Source organism: Oryza glaberrima, chromosome 1 (genome assembly GCF_000147395.1).
Source record: "Oryza glaberrima chromosome 1, OglaRS2, whole genome shotgun sequence".
Taxonomy (NCBI): Eukaryota; Viridiplantae; Streptophyta; class Magnoliopsida; order Poales; family Poaceae; genus Oryza; species Oryza glaberrima.
Genome location: NC_068326.1, coordinates 3268745 through 3285176, shown reverse-complemented (window position 1 = coordinate 3285176; position 16432 = coordinate 3268745). Strand labels below are relative to the sequence as shown.

The 16432-nt window shown below is 43.4% G+C and overlaps 4 protein-coding genes, 1 non-coding gene and 1 pseudogene across 5 annotated transcripts; 2 read left to right on the top strand and 4 right to left on the bottom strand.

Annotated features, from left to right (window-relative positions):
- Positions 1-541: 541 nt before the first annotated feature.
- Positions 542-967, bottom strand: LOC127760167 (exopolygalacturonase-like). Its single transcript, XM_052284386.1, has 2 exons — positions 832-967; positions 542-711 (listed from the first exon to the last, which is right to left on the bottom strand). Exons 1-2 carry the CDS (start codon positions 965-967, stop codon positions 542-544), a joined length of 306 nt encoding a protein of 101 aa, XP_052140346.1.
- A 183-nt stretch (positions 968-1150) lies between these two features.
- LOC127760166 (uncharacterized) lies at positions 1151-6943 on the top strand (annotated as a pseudogene).
- Positions 3614-4536, bottom strand: LOC127760164 (embryo-specific protein ATS3A-like). Its single transcript, XM_052284384.1, has one exon. The coding sequence runs from the start codon at positions 4457-4459 to the stop codon at positions 3875-3877; it is 585 nt and encodes a 194-aa protein (XP_052140344.1). The 5' UTR covers positions 4460-4536; the 3' UTR covers positions 3614-3874.
- On the bottom strand, positions 5797-5868 carry TRNAP-AGG (transfer RNA proline (anticodon AGG)). The gene has a single exon. It is a non-coding gene; the product is annotated as a tRNA-Pro (tRNA).
- LOC127760163 (peroxidase 25) lies at positions 6736-8846 on the bottom strand. Its single transcript, XM_052284383.1, has 4 exons — positions 8553-8846; positions 8294-8473; positions 8025-8187; positions 6736-7407 (listed from the first exon to the last, which is right to left on the bottom strand). Exons 1-4 carry the CDS (start codon positions 8829-8831, stop codon positions 6986-6988), a joined length of 1044 nt encoding a protein of 347 aa, XP_052140343.1. The 5' UTR covers positions 8832-8846; the 3' UTR covers positions 6736-6985.
- A 3179-nt stretch (positions 8847-12025) lies between these two features.
- Positions 12026-16288, top strand: LOC127760162 (phospholipase D alpha 1). Its single transcript, XM_052284381.1, has 4 exons — positions 12026-12266; positions 12440-12584; positions 13125-15021; positions 15500-16288. Exons 2-4 carry the CDS (start codon positions 12477-12479, stop codon positions 15931-15933), a joined length of 2439 nt encoding a protein of 812 aa, XP_052140341.1. The 5' UTR covers positions 12026-12266; positions 12440-12476; the 3' UTR covers positions 15934-16288.
- The last annotated feature ends 144 nt before the right edge of the window (positions 16289-16432 follow it).

Below are 16432 nucleotides of genomic sequence, written 5' to 3'. Positions count from 1 at the left end.
TCCCATGGATATTGATAAATCTTGCGTCACTTATGGCCACACCACCATCCTACAAGAACATCAAGATTTAGGCATATTTCATCCTGTTTTCTAGAGTATGAATTTACTGAGTGGATAATCAACATGACGTGTGTTTAGTATATTTCACCTTTAATGGACAGTTTCCTTGGGGACAGTAGAACTGGTCGATGATAATGGGACTTTGGACTGCAGTCATGTTGATGTTTTCAAAAATGAACCCCATTGCTTGACCCATTCCACCCTTCATCCAATAACTTCACATATTAGGGGTAATTACTATTTCCTATTTATTATTTAAAGAGAGCATATGCACATGGTGATATGTATGCAACCATCAGTAAAAATGCATGCATGGGACTTATATGAGCAAGATGCATAGATGTTGCTTAGTTCTTACCTGCCATGATTTGATCCTCACACCATTCGTTGTTCCAATAAAGTTACAGTTGGATACTGTAATTCGTTCCACCAGTGCTGTTTCGAATCGTCCAAGGCTTCCCACGCTAGATATGGTTACAAGTTAGTACAATGTGTTGCTAAAAAGAAGTTGACAAGTACTTAGCCAGCACAAGCATGCATATTCATGGCTATGCATTTGTAAATTGTACCTGATGCCGTGGCCAGGCCCACATGTGATGCCAGTGATGTTAACATCAGTGGTGTATGATAGCATCGACACGCAGTCGTCTCCTGCATTTGTCCAATGTCAGCACTCACACACATTTGAGGCTATCATCAATTCATTTCAGTGATTTGTGTTGATGATATGCAAATGATACACAGTGATCTCTATGAAAGGATATTTTTTACCACTTTGGATAGAGCAATTTGAGATGTACACATGGTCAGAAATTGCCATGGTTATGCCGTCTGTATTGGGGCTGTCGCCTGGTGCAACTATGGTGACATTGTGCACATGTACCTGGCTGCACCTGTACACAGTCATGTGTTTGTCTGCGCTGTTCGTCAGATGTATATTCGTCACCGATAGATTGTTACACGCAGCAAAGGCCAGGATCTGATACACATAGATACATGCATGAGTAACCCATACAGAACAGTATCTACATAACTAGTTTCAGACTGACTGAAGGAAGTGTTGTGTGTACTTACAACAGGCCGATAGACACATTTCTGTCAAAACAAAAATACATCAGATTGCTTACAGGGAATACATGAAGAAGCTACTGCTATTTTCTGAAGTCTACCTTTTCAGTATAACAAGTCCACCAGATGGCACCTTTGCCATCAATCTGACCATTTCCATCTAATGTCAAGTTATTGACACTGTAGAAGGTTATAAGATTATCTGCTTCTGATGTCCAAATGTAGTTTGGTGCCACAATGTTACCATCCATCTGCAGAATGTCAATTCAGAATTCATGCTACATTAGCTTCTTGTGCCGGCTTAAAAAGAAGCTTCTTATGTGGTATGATATCTCAGACCAGTTCAGAGTCACCAAATATGTAGGTTACCTGTATCTTTATTGGTGACTTGCAGGAACCGTTGAATTTAATTTTTTTCAACAAGAATGTCCTTCCTCCAGGGATGATCAAGATCGGCCAGCCTTCATTGTTGCAGGTCTCTTCCCATGCCGCCAGGAACGCCTTCTCAGCAGAGAAGATGCATGAAAAGGTAACAAATCCAAGAAGCACTGTTATTTAGCCAAAGCAACCATCTCTGAAGTTCAGAATCTTGGTGTTTATGCTTATGTTGTTACCTTTGTATCATCTGTTTTTCCATCTCCAGTGGCATTGAAATCCAAGACGTTGTATAACGGCCGTTTCTGTGCTTCAGACGAACGGGTCAACACGAGCAACAACACAAAGGTATATTTTGCTTCAACCCAAATCCTCTGCAATTCCAAAGTTTTGTCAGGTAAGAAAACATAGTTCGTAAGAATGTCAGTAACAAATCTTCAGATAACCTTTGAAAAGAAAATAGCAAATCTTCAGATAACATAAAACTGACAAACAGTAGTAGATAGAATGAGATATACCATGATTTACGGTGCTAATCTGATTAACAACACCCTGAGTCCTGACTCTACTGAAGACAAGCTTTGGATGAACTCAACACTGGGTTAGGATATGATAAGACAAAGTGTTCTTCTAGTTCATATATAAACACACGACCAGCACCTGTGGAACAACTGGATTACCAGTGTCATTAATTGCTATGATTCTGCCAACATATCAAATCTGCATCTTAGTAAAGCAGTGAAAATCCCTTTAATGTAGTTGCTATAAGTATGATGACATTATTTTGCTCAAGTCCAGAAAGCATTGTACGCTCCAATATCATCATACTTATCTTGCTAGCATTTATACGCTCCAACCTCAGCATTACAGTAATCTTGCTGGCATTTATACGCTCCTGTGATTTGAGCATTTACAAAAACGAAATCATTTCACCATTTTTGTATGCAACGTACCTGCCATTCCTAGACATTTCCAAAAGATTCACAGTGCTATTTGAATGAGCTAAAAGCTCACTTATTTTTTGGGGAATAAGAGGGATTTTCTCTAGTCCTGTACCCGGGATATCCCCTTCCATTATAAGGCTTCCTCATTCCGGTATTGTCGCCATCTTCTTCCTCGTCTCCGGTGACTTTGAACCATAATTTGCTAGGGAGGAGTGCGAGTGCGAAGAGCTTACCAAGCATGAATCTTGATGCTGATCTGGCCCATTGTCATCATCTTCCTCCTCGTCTCTGGTGACCTGAACCATAATTCGCTAGGTAGGAGCACGGCGAGCTCGCTACAGCACGAATCTCAATGCCGATCCAAAGGTCACTAGACACACACCCGGCACCTATAGAACAACTATGGATTACCCGTGTCATTAACTGCTATGATTCTGCCAACATATCAAATCTGCATCTTAGGAAATCAGTGAAGATCCCTCTGATGTATTGCTATGTTTGATGCCTGTATTTTGCTCAAGTCCAGAAAGCTTATTTACTCAGCAAACACCTATCTTCCTGGCATTTACTCTCCATTCTCAGCATGCACTAATCTTGCTGGCATTTATACTTTCCAACCTCATCAATCTTACTGGCATTTGAGCATTTAAAAGAATGAAATCTTCTCCATTTTTGTATGTACTTGCCATTTCTAGACCTTTCCAAAAGATTTACAGTGCTTTTTTTGGTATGAGCTAAAAGCTCACTTCTTTTTTGAGGGATGAGGGATTTTCTCCAGTCCTGTACCCAGGATGAGGGATTTTCTAGCATTGTCATCTGAATCGGAAACAAGTTCTGTGCAGCACTACCCTCTGACTTTGAGCGACTGATATGTGAGACCCACATCCAACGGTCTAACTTTGAGTGGTTGACATGTAAACCCCACATCAGTGACCCACGTCAGAGGACAGTACTGCAGTGGAGACTCATCCACCTAAACCGGGAGGAGTTCAGAACGCGACAAGGGTACCAATCATTAATCTCGGTGCTGATCCAGCCATTGTCGTCATCATTCTTCCTCATCTCCGGTGACCTGATTACGGAGGAACGCGACGAGCTCACTAAAGCAAGAATCTCAATGCTGATCGAAAGATGAGCGAAAATTCGCTGTGATTTAGCAGCAGTCCTTACCGAAATGAAAGTGAAACCATGCTTAATAACACAGTGAATTCAAAAGGTATTGAAACCAAAATTGTAACTTGTAACAAACATACAGATCAGATCAGAATCTGATCTGTTCTTATTGATTACTCAAAAGATCAATCTCTGCATTATTACAATTTACAATACACACAAATCGAATCACACATGCATAGTAACACATCACGCAACCATTAACCCATCCGTAAATCACGTGCTCGTCATCTCGCCGGCGACGTCGCAAACCATCACTGCGCCGCGGCGGCGGCGGCGGCGGCGAGGCGGGGGCAGCGGTTGAAGCCGTACCAGACGGCGTCGGGGAGGGGGTCGCCATAGTAGAAGGTGGAGGGGGTGTCGGAGGTGGGCTCGTAGACCCTGACCCACTGCGGCGTCCAGCCGTCGCGGCCGGAGCGGCGGAGGTAGAGGTAGCAGACGCCGTAGCCGCAGGGACCCCCCACGCGGAACGTGTCGGTGGCGCACCGCTCGAACGCCGCCGCAGCCGCCGCCGCCGACGGGGGCGGCGAGGAGGAGCCGGCCAGCCGCGCCGCGTAGACCTCGTTGCGGTAGGCATCCCCGAACGCGAGGCTGACAGCGTCCGACGTGCGCCGCGGAGACGCGCAGCTCGTCTTGATCTGCACCGTGTACCAGCACGTCCGCGCCGCGCCGGCGGCGAGATCCGCGGCGCGAGCGGGCAGGAGTACGTCGGCTGGCTGAGGCTGCTGGGAAGAAGTCGTCGCCGTCGCGGAGGCGAGGCAGGAGAAGGCGGCGAGGGCGAGCAGGACGAGGTGGTGGTGCCGGTGCGGTGGTGGTGGTGGTGGGCGACGGCGAGCCATGGTTGAGGAGATGGCGAGGTGAGGTCACTGGAGACTGGAGAGTTGACTGGACAAGTGGTGGTGAGTCGGAGGGATGATCAATACTGGATCATGTACTCACTGTATTCATGTCTCGTTATTTCAAGCTCAACTGCCAAGTGTCGGATTGCAAATTTGCATATTTAGAAAACTATCGTTACAATTCGTCTATTTGTAACCGTGCCACTAAATTTTATAAAATTATTTTTACAAAATTAGAACCGTTCCAGTGTTGTTACGATTTCCATCTCTTGTATGACAGACAAGCAATTACAGATCAATCAAATAAGATCATGTTCATATGCAACGCAGCAGTTTAATTTACAACCATTTATCAAATTCACTCGTATGTGAATTGGAAAGGTGGATTGTATGCATAGCAGTGTCTCTCTTTTTTTTGTAATTATTATGTTATGTAGATATTTTTTAAAAAAAATCATTAAAATTAAAAATGAAGGGCTGCAGTTTTTTTTTTCCTTTTTTATAAGTAGCGGAGGAGGACGGGGAGTGGGGTAGCCGACAGTGGGGCCTACTACGTGATGTGTCCGTAGAACTGTGAGTGCAACGCGGAGTGTGGCATTTGTCAAATGCAAGACAGGTTCATGGTGGTTCGTGTTCCACGAGTAAGGGCACCTACAATGTTTATCTATAGGCTCTCTATAAAAGATCCATGTCAGTATATTTTTCTACTTGTAAGAGATTAAATGAAGAGAGAGAGCAAAGCTATCTACTAACTTAAAGATAGTCTATAGAGAAAAACGAGGCAATAGATTAGAGAGCTATAGATATCCATGTAGACATACCATTGAAGTGGTTTACTATTAATCTAGTCTATTGCTGAGATATATATATTTTATAGATAGCACCTTACTTTACTATTGCGGGTGCTCTAATAAATAGCGTCATTGTCCTCGTTAAGCACGGCATGATTGATTGTTATGGGATTTGATTATATGCGTCCGTATCCACGAAAACGAATGGTTCCAAGTCGAAACACATGCATGATGCAACAGATGCCTTTTGGATTGGAAGAAATTGTATTGGGAAAAGGTAAAATATAAAACGAGACCAAAAAAAAAACTCAAAAAAAAACTTGAAGAAACTGTACTAGTATATGGCAAAGGTAAGAAATGAGACGTATAGGAAAAGGTAAAAATTGCATCAGATGCCTTTTGGATTGGAAGAAATTGTATTGGGAAAAGGTAAAATATAAAACGAGACCAAAAAAAAAAAAACTTGAAGAAACTGTACTAGTATATGGCAAAGGTAAGAAATGAGACGTATAGGAAAAGGTAAAAATAAAAAAGATGGATTTTAAGGGGGCATTCCGAGAATTGAACTCGGGACCTCTCGCACCCTAAGCGAGAATCATACCACTAGACCAAATGCCCTTGTGTGATGTCACTGTTTCACAACTTTTATTAAGGCCCCGTTTAGTACCCAAAATTTCACATCAAATCTTTGAACACATGCATGAAGCATTAGATATAGATAAATAAAAAAACTAATTACACAGTTAGGGAGGAAATCGCGAGACGAATCTTTTGAGTCTAATTAGTCCATGATTAGCTATAAGTGCTACAGTAACCCACATGTGCTAATGACGGGTTAATTAGGCTCAAAAGATTCGTCTCGCGGTTTCCAAACAAGTTATGAAATTAGTTTTTTTCATTCATGTCCGAAAACCCTTTCCAACATCCGGTCAAACGTCCGATGTGACACTCAAAAAATTTCATTTCCTCAACTAAACACACCCTAAGATGTTTCCACCAAGTCAACAACACAATTCACCAGTATTGATGGAGTGATTGGGTTATCCAACCTGACTGGCAGGGACCTGTCATTTGTGTCAAATGCTATCCTTTTCGCCCATTAACCCGTCTGTTCCCTCCTCCATCATGTCTTAATAATAACATACCATCGTTTCACCTGTGCTTATAAAAAAAATTTAAATTTAAATTTTAAAGTTGATTTCGTGTTTTTTTTCATTGTGGTCTATTCTATAAAAAAGTTAAGAAGATGCATATAAAAGTTTTACTCATAAATTATTTTTTAATTGCTAATAAGCAGCATGGATAACATATGCATAAGCGAAAGCATAGGTACAAAAAACAAAATCCCATGCAGTTCAACCTAAGATGTATTTCTTTTTTTTGTGTTGGAGTTTCTAGACTTTTTTAACAACTCTATGTTGAGCTAATTATGTTTATAATAGGTGGTTGTAGCTTCTCTTGAAGCAAACACATGATGCTATTCCATTGTCTTAAAAAAAAATGCAGTTAAATTAACCTGCATCTCAATCATACTTCCTTCCCCAGCCAAAATACTGCATCAGTGCACACTAATCAATTACAGGATTCTCGAACACATGCACGTAACGTAAGCCTTCACGCCTTTGGCATGCAGAAGAAGTACTGGGAGAAGAACAGCATGTGTACATATATCAATATCATTCAGGACAGGTGACTCGATCGATCACAAAATTCGCTGTCGACTGGGCTACTGCACCTAGTTGAACTTGGAGCACTTCCTCCTGATCTCGCCCTGGCTGCCGGTCTTGACGGCGATGCTGCTCATCCTGACCATGGCCTTGGGGAACTCGTAGCTGAACCGGAGGCCGAAGAGCCCCCTGACGTTGCCGGCGAAGCTCTGCACGGCGGCCTGCGTCGCGGCGTCGCCCCACAGCCGCTGGTCGGACTCCAGCACGGCGCCACCGTCCCTGACGTTCTTGAAGAAGCTCACGTCGAACGCCCCCGGGCTGCCCAGGTCCAGCGCCACGCGCCGGGAGCCGTCGCCGGCGGGCGGGCACAGCGCCCGCAGCTGCGGCAGCGCCGACGGGCTGATCGTCGGGTCCGCGTTCCCCGTCGCCGTGAAGTTGTAGAGCCGGTACCGGAAAAAGATGCAGTCCGTCTGCCCGATGGTGTGAGCACCTACAGTTACAGAGATCAGTGAACCACACACAGGGTTAGCATTAGCAGTGGAGTATAAACCTACTTCATCGAATTATTGGCTCCATGCCACTAAAAATATGTTCGCTTAAAATAAGTTTATTATATTGTATTACCTCCGTTTTAGATTATAAGTCGTTTTAACTTTGGTCAAAGTTAAACTACATTAAATTTGACCAAATTTACAAACAAATATATTAATATCTACAATAACAAATTTGTTTTATTAAATCTATAGATGAATATATTTTTATAATATTTTTATCTTGTGTTGAGTATGTTATTATTTTTCTTATAAACTTAGTCAAATCTTAAAGTAGTTTGACTTTGACCAAAGTTAAATGACTTATAATCTGAAACGGATGGAGTACTGTCTAGACCATTTATTTATTCTAAGTTACATGTTAAGTTTATTTCTTAAATATTTTGTTTATCACCATAATCAAGTAGATAATCCACAGCAATCATCCGATTAATAATCTGTTTCAAACGGAGGGCTGAGTTTGGCTCATGACAAAATGAGACACAAATTGTTCACTGATTGATAAATATAATTGTGTGTATCGGGCATGATTAAGCAAGAATGGAGGAAGATTTACCAACTAGTGTTACGAGCTCACGGTCCGTCAGGCCTTGAGCTGCAAATTTTTGCCTCTGAACAGATACAGGATCAGCAGGAGACGGCAAGGCTTTGGCATCTGAAGCTGATGAAATTCTTCCATCTCTCCGTCCCAGTGGGACTGACCAGCTTGGCCCACCGGTCTTGCAGTAAGTACAAAACAAGAAATTCAGTTATTAAGGTCTGAATTAATCAAAAGGTAATCGACAGTTCTCAGCAGGAATTCTGCACAGGAGCTGAGTTTCTCACCAAATCAACGGCATCGCGTGCAGCGAGAGCCAATATATCAGCACAGGATACCACCCCGGGGCATACGGCTTCCAACTGGGACTTAGCATCATCTATCACTTCAAACCCCCTGATACCAAAATTCTGTGGTGCAGTCCTCTCAGAGGATGCACCTGAAATCAAAACTGACGCATCACATCCCTACAAAACAGGTAGAAACAAATGTCAGGCATAAAAACATGAGATCCAGATTAACACTATATGGATGAAGGAAACTAACTTGAACAAAACAGTCATGGAAATGTAGCCTGAGCAAGCCTGGGGCTATGGTTGCATCATTGTTGTAATACTTTTCGACGGTAGACCTGACTATGTCCTCAGCATCAGGGCAATTATTATCATAAAACCCTATCTGCAATCCTTGACTGTGGACCAAAGAACTTCTTAGCAAAGCACTAAATAGAAAGAAAAGAGCTGACATTTCTGATATTGCCATGGTCTCAATCGGAGTTAACAAGAACTTCTCTAATTGTGGCAACCCTGTGGCCTTATTGTTCATTATATAGGGGCTCTCAACTTCTGCTATCCCCCGATTGCTCAGTGTTTTTGCAATCTTAGTGGAATAGCAAGTGGATCATGCACTACTGAAATATGTGGATTACAGCTAGCATATCAATTTGCATATAAATTTATATTTTATCTGATCATCAAATTGCACAAGCATTAGAGTGTCAAAATGGGAGGCTTCATGTATGAATCGCATGTGTTGCTTTCAATGTTAGTTCCTCCATGTAAGATGGCTGCAGCCACTCAATCCTCCACTGATAGATATCATGTTGCGCGTAGCCAAGCCACATGCTCCACCATACTGTTGCAGAAGGACGCATGAACATAGTTCTCCAAAATAAGCATGCTTCGTTTTATGGAGATGGTAGTCTACATGATTACATCAAATCTTCGCAGTTATCAATAGCATTGGTACCAAATGGCTAACATCTTATTCTCATGGTTTGCCATTGAATTATCCCCAATTTCAGAAAGATAGTCATGCTATTGACCTAATATTTCTAACATGTACTGCTTAAAATATATCTCGAGATTCTTCAAAGAAAAAACAAGTGTTCATTGTTGAAGAACGCACTCTATAGAAAGTTAGGCAACTGAACTTTTAGCTATGTGATAGTTGAACTTGAGAAAAAATAGCTTTTAGATATATCCATCCAGAGAATAATTACTAAACCTCATCCACGAAATTAACTAATGTGTTGTAAATGTGCGACCTACTGACATATAGTGGAGTAGTGTTTTCAGTGTTTGCTTGAGAAGAATACGGGAACCACAAAAGAGATGTGTGCTGTAAGCCGGTAACACGTGAAGAACATGACTAACAGTTGGCGACAAAGGTTCATAAGTGGTGTGATTAATTAATTATTAGCTAAATTTTTTTTCAAAAATAGAACAATATGATTTTTTTAAACAACTTTCATATAGAAACATTTCGCAAAAAACGCACCGAAATAGTAGGTTGAAAAGCGTGCGCGCGGAAATCGAGAAGAGAGGTTGGGAACCATCACAAACGAACTGAGCCCAATGAATTTGATATGTTTGGACTGCCACTACAGACATATAAAACACTTCACATAGACCACAATGAATTACACGTGCTTCTTGCGGAAGCGATAAGGAAAAAGGTATTAACGTCCTAAGACTCGCAACATTAAGTGATGAGTACAATATAAAGATAAGAAAACACTACTTGTTGTTGTTGTTGTTTGTCTTACAGCACTGACGGGTGCATCGATTTGAAGATAGATGAGGAAAACTAGCTGACCTGAACCTGATCTTATTCAACCAATGGCACTACTGGTGTGTATACATGGTTACACCTCCACAGCAGTTCCCAAATATTCCCAATCATAATGCTTTGTACTCCTTTTGGTCATAACATTTAGCGCACAAACTAAAAAACGCTCATAATGTTTTTGTACTCCCTTTGGTCATAGATATTTAACATTTAGCGCGAATATTAGGGAAGGACCTATGGCACTGCTAGTGTGTATACACGGTTACACCTGCACAACAGTTCCCAAATATTCCCAATCATAATGCTTTGTACCCCCTTTGGTCATAGATATTTAGCACGAATATTAGGGAATGACCTAATATCAAATAATTAGGAGGTGTGAGGCTTCAAACCTAGGCCGTCTAGCCCATCACCTTGTGGAGCTAGTCGGAAGACCCCTGGTCGTTTCTCTTTACCGCACAACTTTGTCCGGCTTTTAAATTCCAAACATCAATACTTTACAAATGCTTAGTTTAAAAACAAAATCAAGGGTGTACATAGATTTGTCTCGTAAAATAGTATTATAATATTATAAACTTATTACTCTATCTGTTCCAAAATATAAGAACCTTATGACTGGATGGAACATTTCCTAGTACTACGAATCTGAACACATGTCTAGATTCATAGTACTAGGAAATGTCTCATCCGGTACTAGGTTCTTATATTTTAGTATGGAGGGAGTTTAATATAAAACTAATGGTTAGAACTTTGAAAATTTGATTTTAAATGTTAAATATTTATGGCTGGAGGTAGTATAATATGTTTTTTTTGGGACGTAGACTAGGTAGTATAATATGTTTGGTTGTGTTTAGATCCAATGTTTGGATCCAAACTTCAGTCATTTTCCATCACATCGACATGTCATACACACACAACTTTTCACTCACATCATCTCCAATTTCAACCAAAATACAAACTTTGCGCTGAACTAAACACAACCTTTGGGCCCGTTTAGTTCCCCAAATTATTTTCCCAAAAACATCACATCGAATCTTTGGACACATGCATGAAGCATTAAATATAGATAAAAAGAAAAACTAATTGCACAGTTATGGAGGAAATCGTAAGACGAATCTTTTAAGCCTAATTAGTCCGTGATTAGCCACAAGTGTTACAGTAACCCACATGTGCTAATGACGGCTTAATTAGTCTCAAAAGATTCGTCTCGCGGTTTCCAGGCGAGTTCTGAAATTAGTTTTTTCATTCGTGTCCGAAAACCCCTTCCGACATCCGGTCAAACGTTCGATGTGACACCCAAAAATTTCCTTTTCCCCAACTAAACACATACTTTATCTCTTACCCTCTGGCTCTTTCAGTAGGCATATCCAAGACAGCTGGTAATGCAGGCTCGGACATAATTTGACAGTTACGTTCATGTGACCGACGGTTGATGCTAGTGCAACTGCAACATACTGTTCAGATGGATGTCCCAACGAGCTCAAAACAACTTAGGTGGCGCGTCGCGATTCATCAATAACTCAAATGGAAGCGCAAGTGCACGTACGAAAATGACAGCGAGTGAGGTGGCGAGCCTCACCTTGGTGATCCCAACCGGATAAGCTATGCATCAGCCAGTTTCGTGGGGCTGCACATTTCGTCGAACACCTGGAGTCCACGCCGCCGGCGACGTCGGCACAGCGCGCCCGCCCACCGCCCACGCACGCGCTTGACTCCACCCATGTTCTCCCTTCTCGACGCCCGCGAAGCCAGCGAACCGATCCGAGGAAGTCAAGCCCCCACCGCCACTTGGACCGACCTCGGGACGACGACACCCCCGCGCTCTTCTAGACGCGCGGACGACGCGGGCGCTGGCTCCGCGACGCGACGTCGCGGTCATGGAGTAACCGCGACGGACAGATACTTCTACCCGTTTTTAACCTCGCCTCCTCCTCCTCCCGGCTCGAGATCCGTGGCCACGACGCGTGGTGGGAAACCGGGAACGACGTGCACGCACGCACACAGGGCAAGTTTCAGTAGAAAAATCGCCGGCATCCAGATCGGGACAGTCTCTCTTCTCCCGCAATTTTATAATCTCGCTCGATCCAATCTGCTCCCCTTCTTCTTCTACTCTCCCCATCTCGGCTCTCGCCATCGCCATCCTCCTCTCCCTTCCCGGAGAAGACGCCTCCCTAAGCCGATCACCACCCGGTAAGCCCAGTGTGCTTAGGCTAAGCGCACTAGAGCTTCTTGCTCGCTTGCTTCTTCTCCGCTCAGATCTGCTTGCTTGCTTGCTTCGCTAGAACCCTACTCTGTGCTGCGAGTGTCGCTGCTTCGTCTTCCTTCCTCAAGTTCGATCTGATTGTGTGTGTGGGGGGGCGCAGGTAGGGCGAGGAGGGAGCCAAATCCAAATCAGCAGCCATGGCGCAGATGCTGCTCCATGGGACGCTGCACGCCACCATCTTCGAGGCGGCGTCGCTCTCCAACCCGCACCGCGCCAGCGGAAGCGCCCCCAAGTTCATCCGCAAGGTTCGGGCCCTTCTCCTTAATCTACTCGTCTTTGCTCTTGCTCTTTTTCTTTTTTGTCCCTTTCTTGTGTGTGCGTTTGCATGAGCCCGAATTTGATCTGCTAGTGCACAGTACAGTCAGATACACTGAAACGATCTGGAAATTCTGGATTATTAGGAAAAATAAAGAGGTAGTAGACAAGAATTGGAGATACTTTCTATCAAGATTGGTCTATTATGCTTGGCCATTTCTTGTTTGACCCAAGTACTTCTTTGAATCTAGAGTTTGCTGTGTGTGATGTGGTGTGTGTTTGTGTCACCAAAAATCTTCATTAGCTAAAACTGAAATTTTATTTATTAACTGACCTACTAAAAATGTAGAGTTCTCTGTGTGTGATGTGTGCTTGTGTCACCAAAAATCTTGATTTGATAGAGTTTTTATTTATTTATTAACTGACCTACTGCAAATCTATTGCTGTATGCTATGTGTGTCTGTATCACCTGAAATGCAATGTCTTCTTCTTTGTTGTTCTTGATCTAACACGTGAGCTCATGTCAACAGTTTGTGGAGGGGATTGAGGACACTGTGGGTGTCGGCAAAGGCGCCACCAAGGTGTATTCTACCATTGATCTGGAGAAAGCTCGTGTAGGGCGAACTAGGATGATAACCAATGAGCCCATCAACCCTCGCTGGTATGAGTCGTTCCACATCTATTGCGCTCATATGGCTTCCAATGTGATCTTCACTGTCAAGATTGATAACCCTATTGGGGCAACGAATATTGGGAGGGCTTACCTGCCTGTCCAAGAGCTTCTCAATGGAGAGGAGATTGACAGATGGCTCGATATCTGTGATAATAACCGCGAGCCTGTTGGTGAGAGCAAGATCCATGTGAAGCTTCAGTACTTCGATGTTTCCAAGGATCGCAATTGGGCGAGGGGTGTCCGCAGTACCAAGTATCCAGGTGTTCCTTACACCTTCTTCTCTCAGAGGCAAGGGTGCAAAGTTACCTTGTACCAAGATGCTCATGTCCCAGACAACTTCATTCCAAAGATTCCGCTTGCCGATGGCAAGAATTATGAACCCCACAGATGCTGGGAGGATATCTTTGATGCTATAAGCAATGCTCAACATTTGATTTACATCACTGGCTGGTCTGTATACACTGAGATCACCTTGGTTAGGGACTCCAATCGTCCAAAACCTGGAGGGGATGTCACCCTTGGGGAGTTGCTCAAGAAGAAGGCCAGTGAAGGTGTTCGGGTCCTCATGCTTGTGTGGGATGACAGGACTTCAGTTGGTTTGCTAAAGAGGGATGGCTTGATGGCAACACATGATGAGGAAACTGAAAATTACTTCCATGGCTCTGACGTGAACTGTGTTCTATGCCCTCGCAACCCTGATGACTCAGGCAGCATTGTTCAGGATCTGTCGATCTCAACTATGTTTACACACCATCAGAAGATAGTAGTTGTTGACCATGAGTTGCCAAACCAGGGCTCCCAACAAAGGAGGATAGTCAGTTTCGTTGGTGGCCTTGATCTCTGTGATGGAAGGTATGACACTCAGTACCATTCTTTGTTTAGGACACTCGACAGTACCCATCATGATGACTTCCACCAGCCAAACTTTGCCACTGCATCAATCAAAAAGGGTGGACCTAGAGAGCCATGGCATGATATTCACTCACGGCTGGAAGGGCCAATCGCATGGGATGTTCTTTACAATTTCGAACAGAGATGGAGAAAGCAGGGTGGTAAGGATCTCCTTCTGCAGCTCAGGGATCTGTCTGACACTATTATTCCACCTTCTCCTGTTATGTTTCCAGAGGACAGAGAAACATGGAATGTTCAGCTATTTAGATCCATTGATGGTGGTGCTGCTTTTGGGTTCCCTGATACCCCTGAGGAGGCTGCAAAAGCTGGGCTTGTAAGCGGAAAGGATCAAATCATTGACAGGAGCATCCAGGATGCATACATACATGCCATCCGGAGGGCAAAGAACTTCATCTATATAGAGAACCAATACTTCCTTGGAAGTTCCTATGCCTGGAAACCCGAGGGCATCAAGCCTGAAGACATTGGTGCCCTGCATTTGATTCCTAAGGAGCTTGCACTGAAAGTTGTCAGTAAGATTGAAGCCGGGGAACGGTTCACTGTTTATGTTGTGGTGCCAATGTGGCCTGAGGGTGTTCCAGAGAGTGGATCTGTTCAGGCAATCCTGGACTGGCAAAGGAGAACAATGGAGATGATGTACACTGACATTACAGAGGCTCTCCAAGCCAAGGGAATTGAAGCGAACCCCAAGGACTACCTCACTTTCTTCTGCTTGGGTAACCGTGAGGTGAAGCAGGCTGGGGAATATCAGCCTGAAGAACAACCAGAAGCTGACACTGATTACAGCCGAGCTCAGGAAGCTAGGAGGTTCATGATCTATGTCCACACCAAAATGATGATAGGTACCGAGTGAGCTTTATATTACATATTTGCATTCACTATGCAATTTTTGTTCATTTAAAGCATGTCAGATGAGTTACATACTTATGTAGCATTTGTTAATTTTTTTTACCAAGTATTGCATTTGTCTATTTATTAGTTTATATGCATTACATATGTCAAGCTCTAAGTTGAAGTCATGCTTCCCTTTACTCTGAAAGTAACATCTTTTTAGACAGAATTGTCTTCTGCTCTCTAAATCTGTTTCTGTTTAATACAGGTTTTTATTTTTAAAGAAATAATGTCGTATTGTAGGTTATTTAGCTGATTTTACTGTTGCATTCTGTCGTTCTAAAAAGATGAAAATCCTTTTAACAAAAGAAATAAACAAGATCCTGTAATGATCAAGCTAGTAACTTCATCTCCTTATTCGGTTTCTTTTTTCTATCAAAAATATACACTTATTGGTCAAGCTAGTAACTTCATTTCTTCCATTTTCAGTTGACGATGAGTACATCATCATCGGTTCTGCAAACATCAACCAGAGGTCGATGGACGGCGCTAGGGACTCTGAGATCGCCATGGGCGGGTACCAGCCATACCATCTGGCGACCAGGCAACCAGCCCGTGGCCAGATCCATGGCTTCCGGATGGCGCTGTGGTACGAGCACCTGGGAATGCTGGATGATGTGTTCCAGCGCCCCGAGAGCCTGGAGTGTGTGCAGAAGGTGAACAGGATCGCGGAGAAGTACTGGGACATGTACTCCAGCGACGACCTCCAGCAGGACCTCCCTGGCCACCTCCTCAGCTACCCCATTGGCGTCGCCAGCGATGGTGTGGTGACTGAGCTGCCCGGGATGGAGTACTTCCCTGACACACGGGCCCGCGTCCTCGGCGCCAAGTCGGATTACATGCCCCCCATCCTCACCTCATAGACGAGGAAGCACTACACTACAATCTGCTGGCTTCTCCTGTCAGTCCTTCTGTACTTCTTCAGTCTGGTGGCGAGATGGTATGGCCGTTGTTCAGAATTTCTTCAGAATAGCAGTTGTTACAGTTGTGAATCATAAAGTAATAAGTGCAGTATCTGTGCATGGTTGAGTTGGGAAGAAGATCGGGGATGCAATGATGCTTGTGAAGTTGTGATGCCGTTTGTAAGATGGGAAGTTGGGAACTACTAAGTAATTGGCATGATTGTACTTTGCACTACTGTTTAGCGTTGTTGATACTGGTTAACCGTGTGTTAATCTGAACTTGATTCTTGATGCAGTTTGTGGCATTACCAGTTTATCATCGTTCTTCAGGAAACGGATCTATCGTTTCGTTGATTCAGACTTCAGAGGACAAGTTCCCAGCCCATATGCTGTGTTTGGCCTGCTTTGTTTCTCACTATGATGGTGTGATTGTTTATGGCTCGTTTGGAACACATGACTC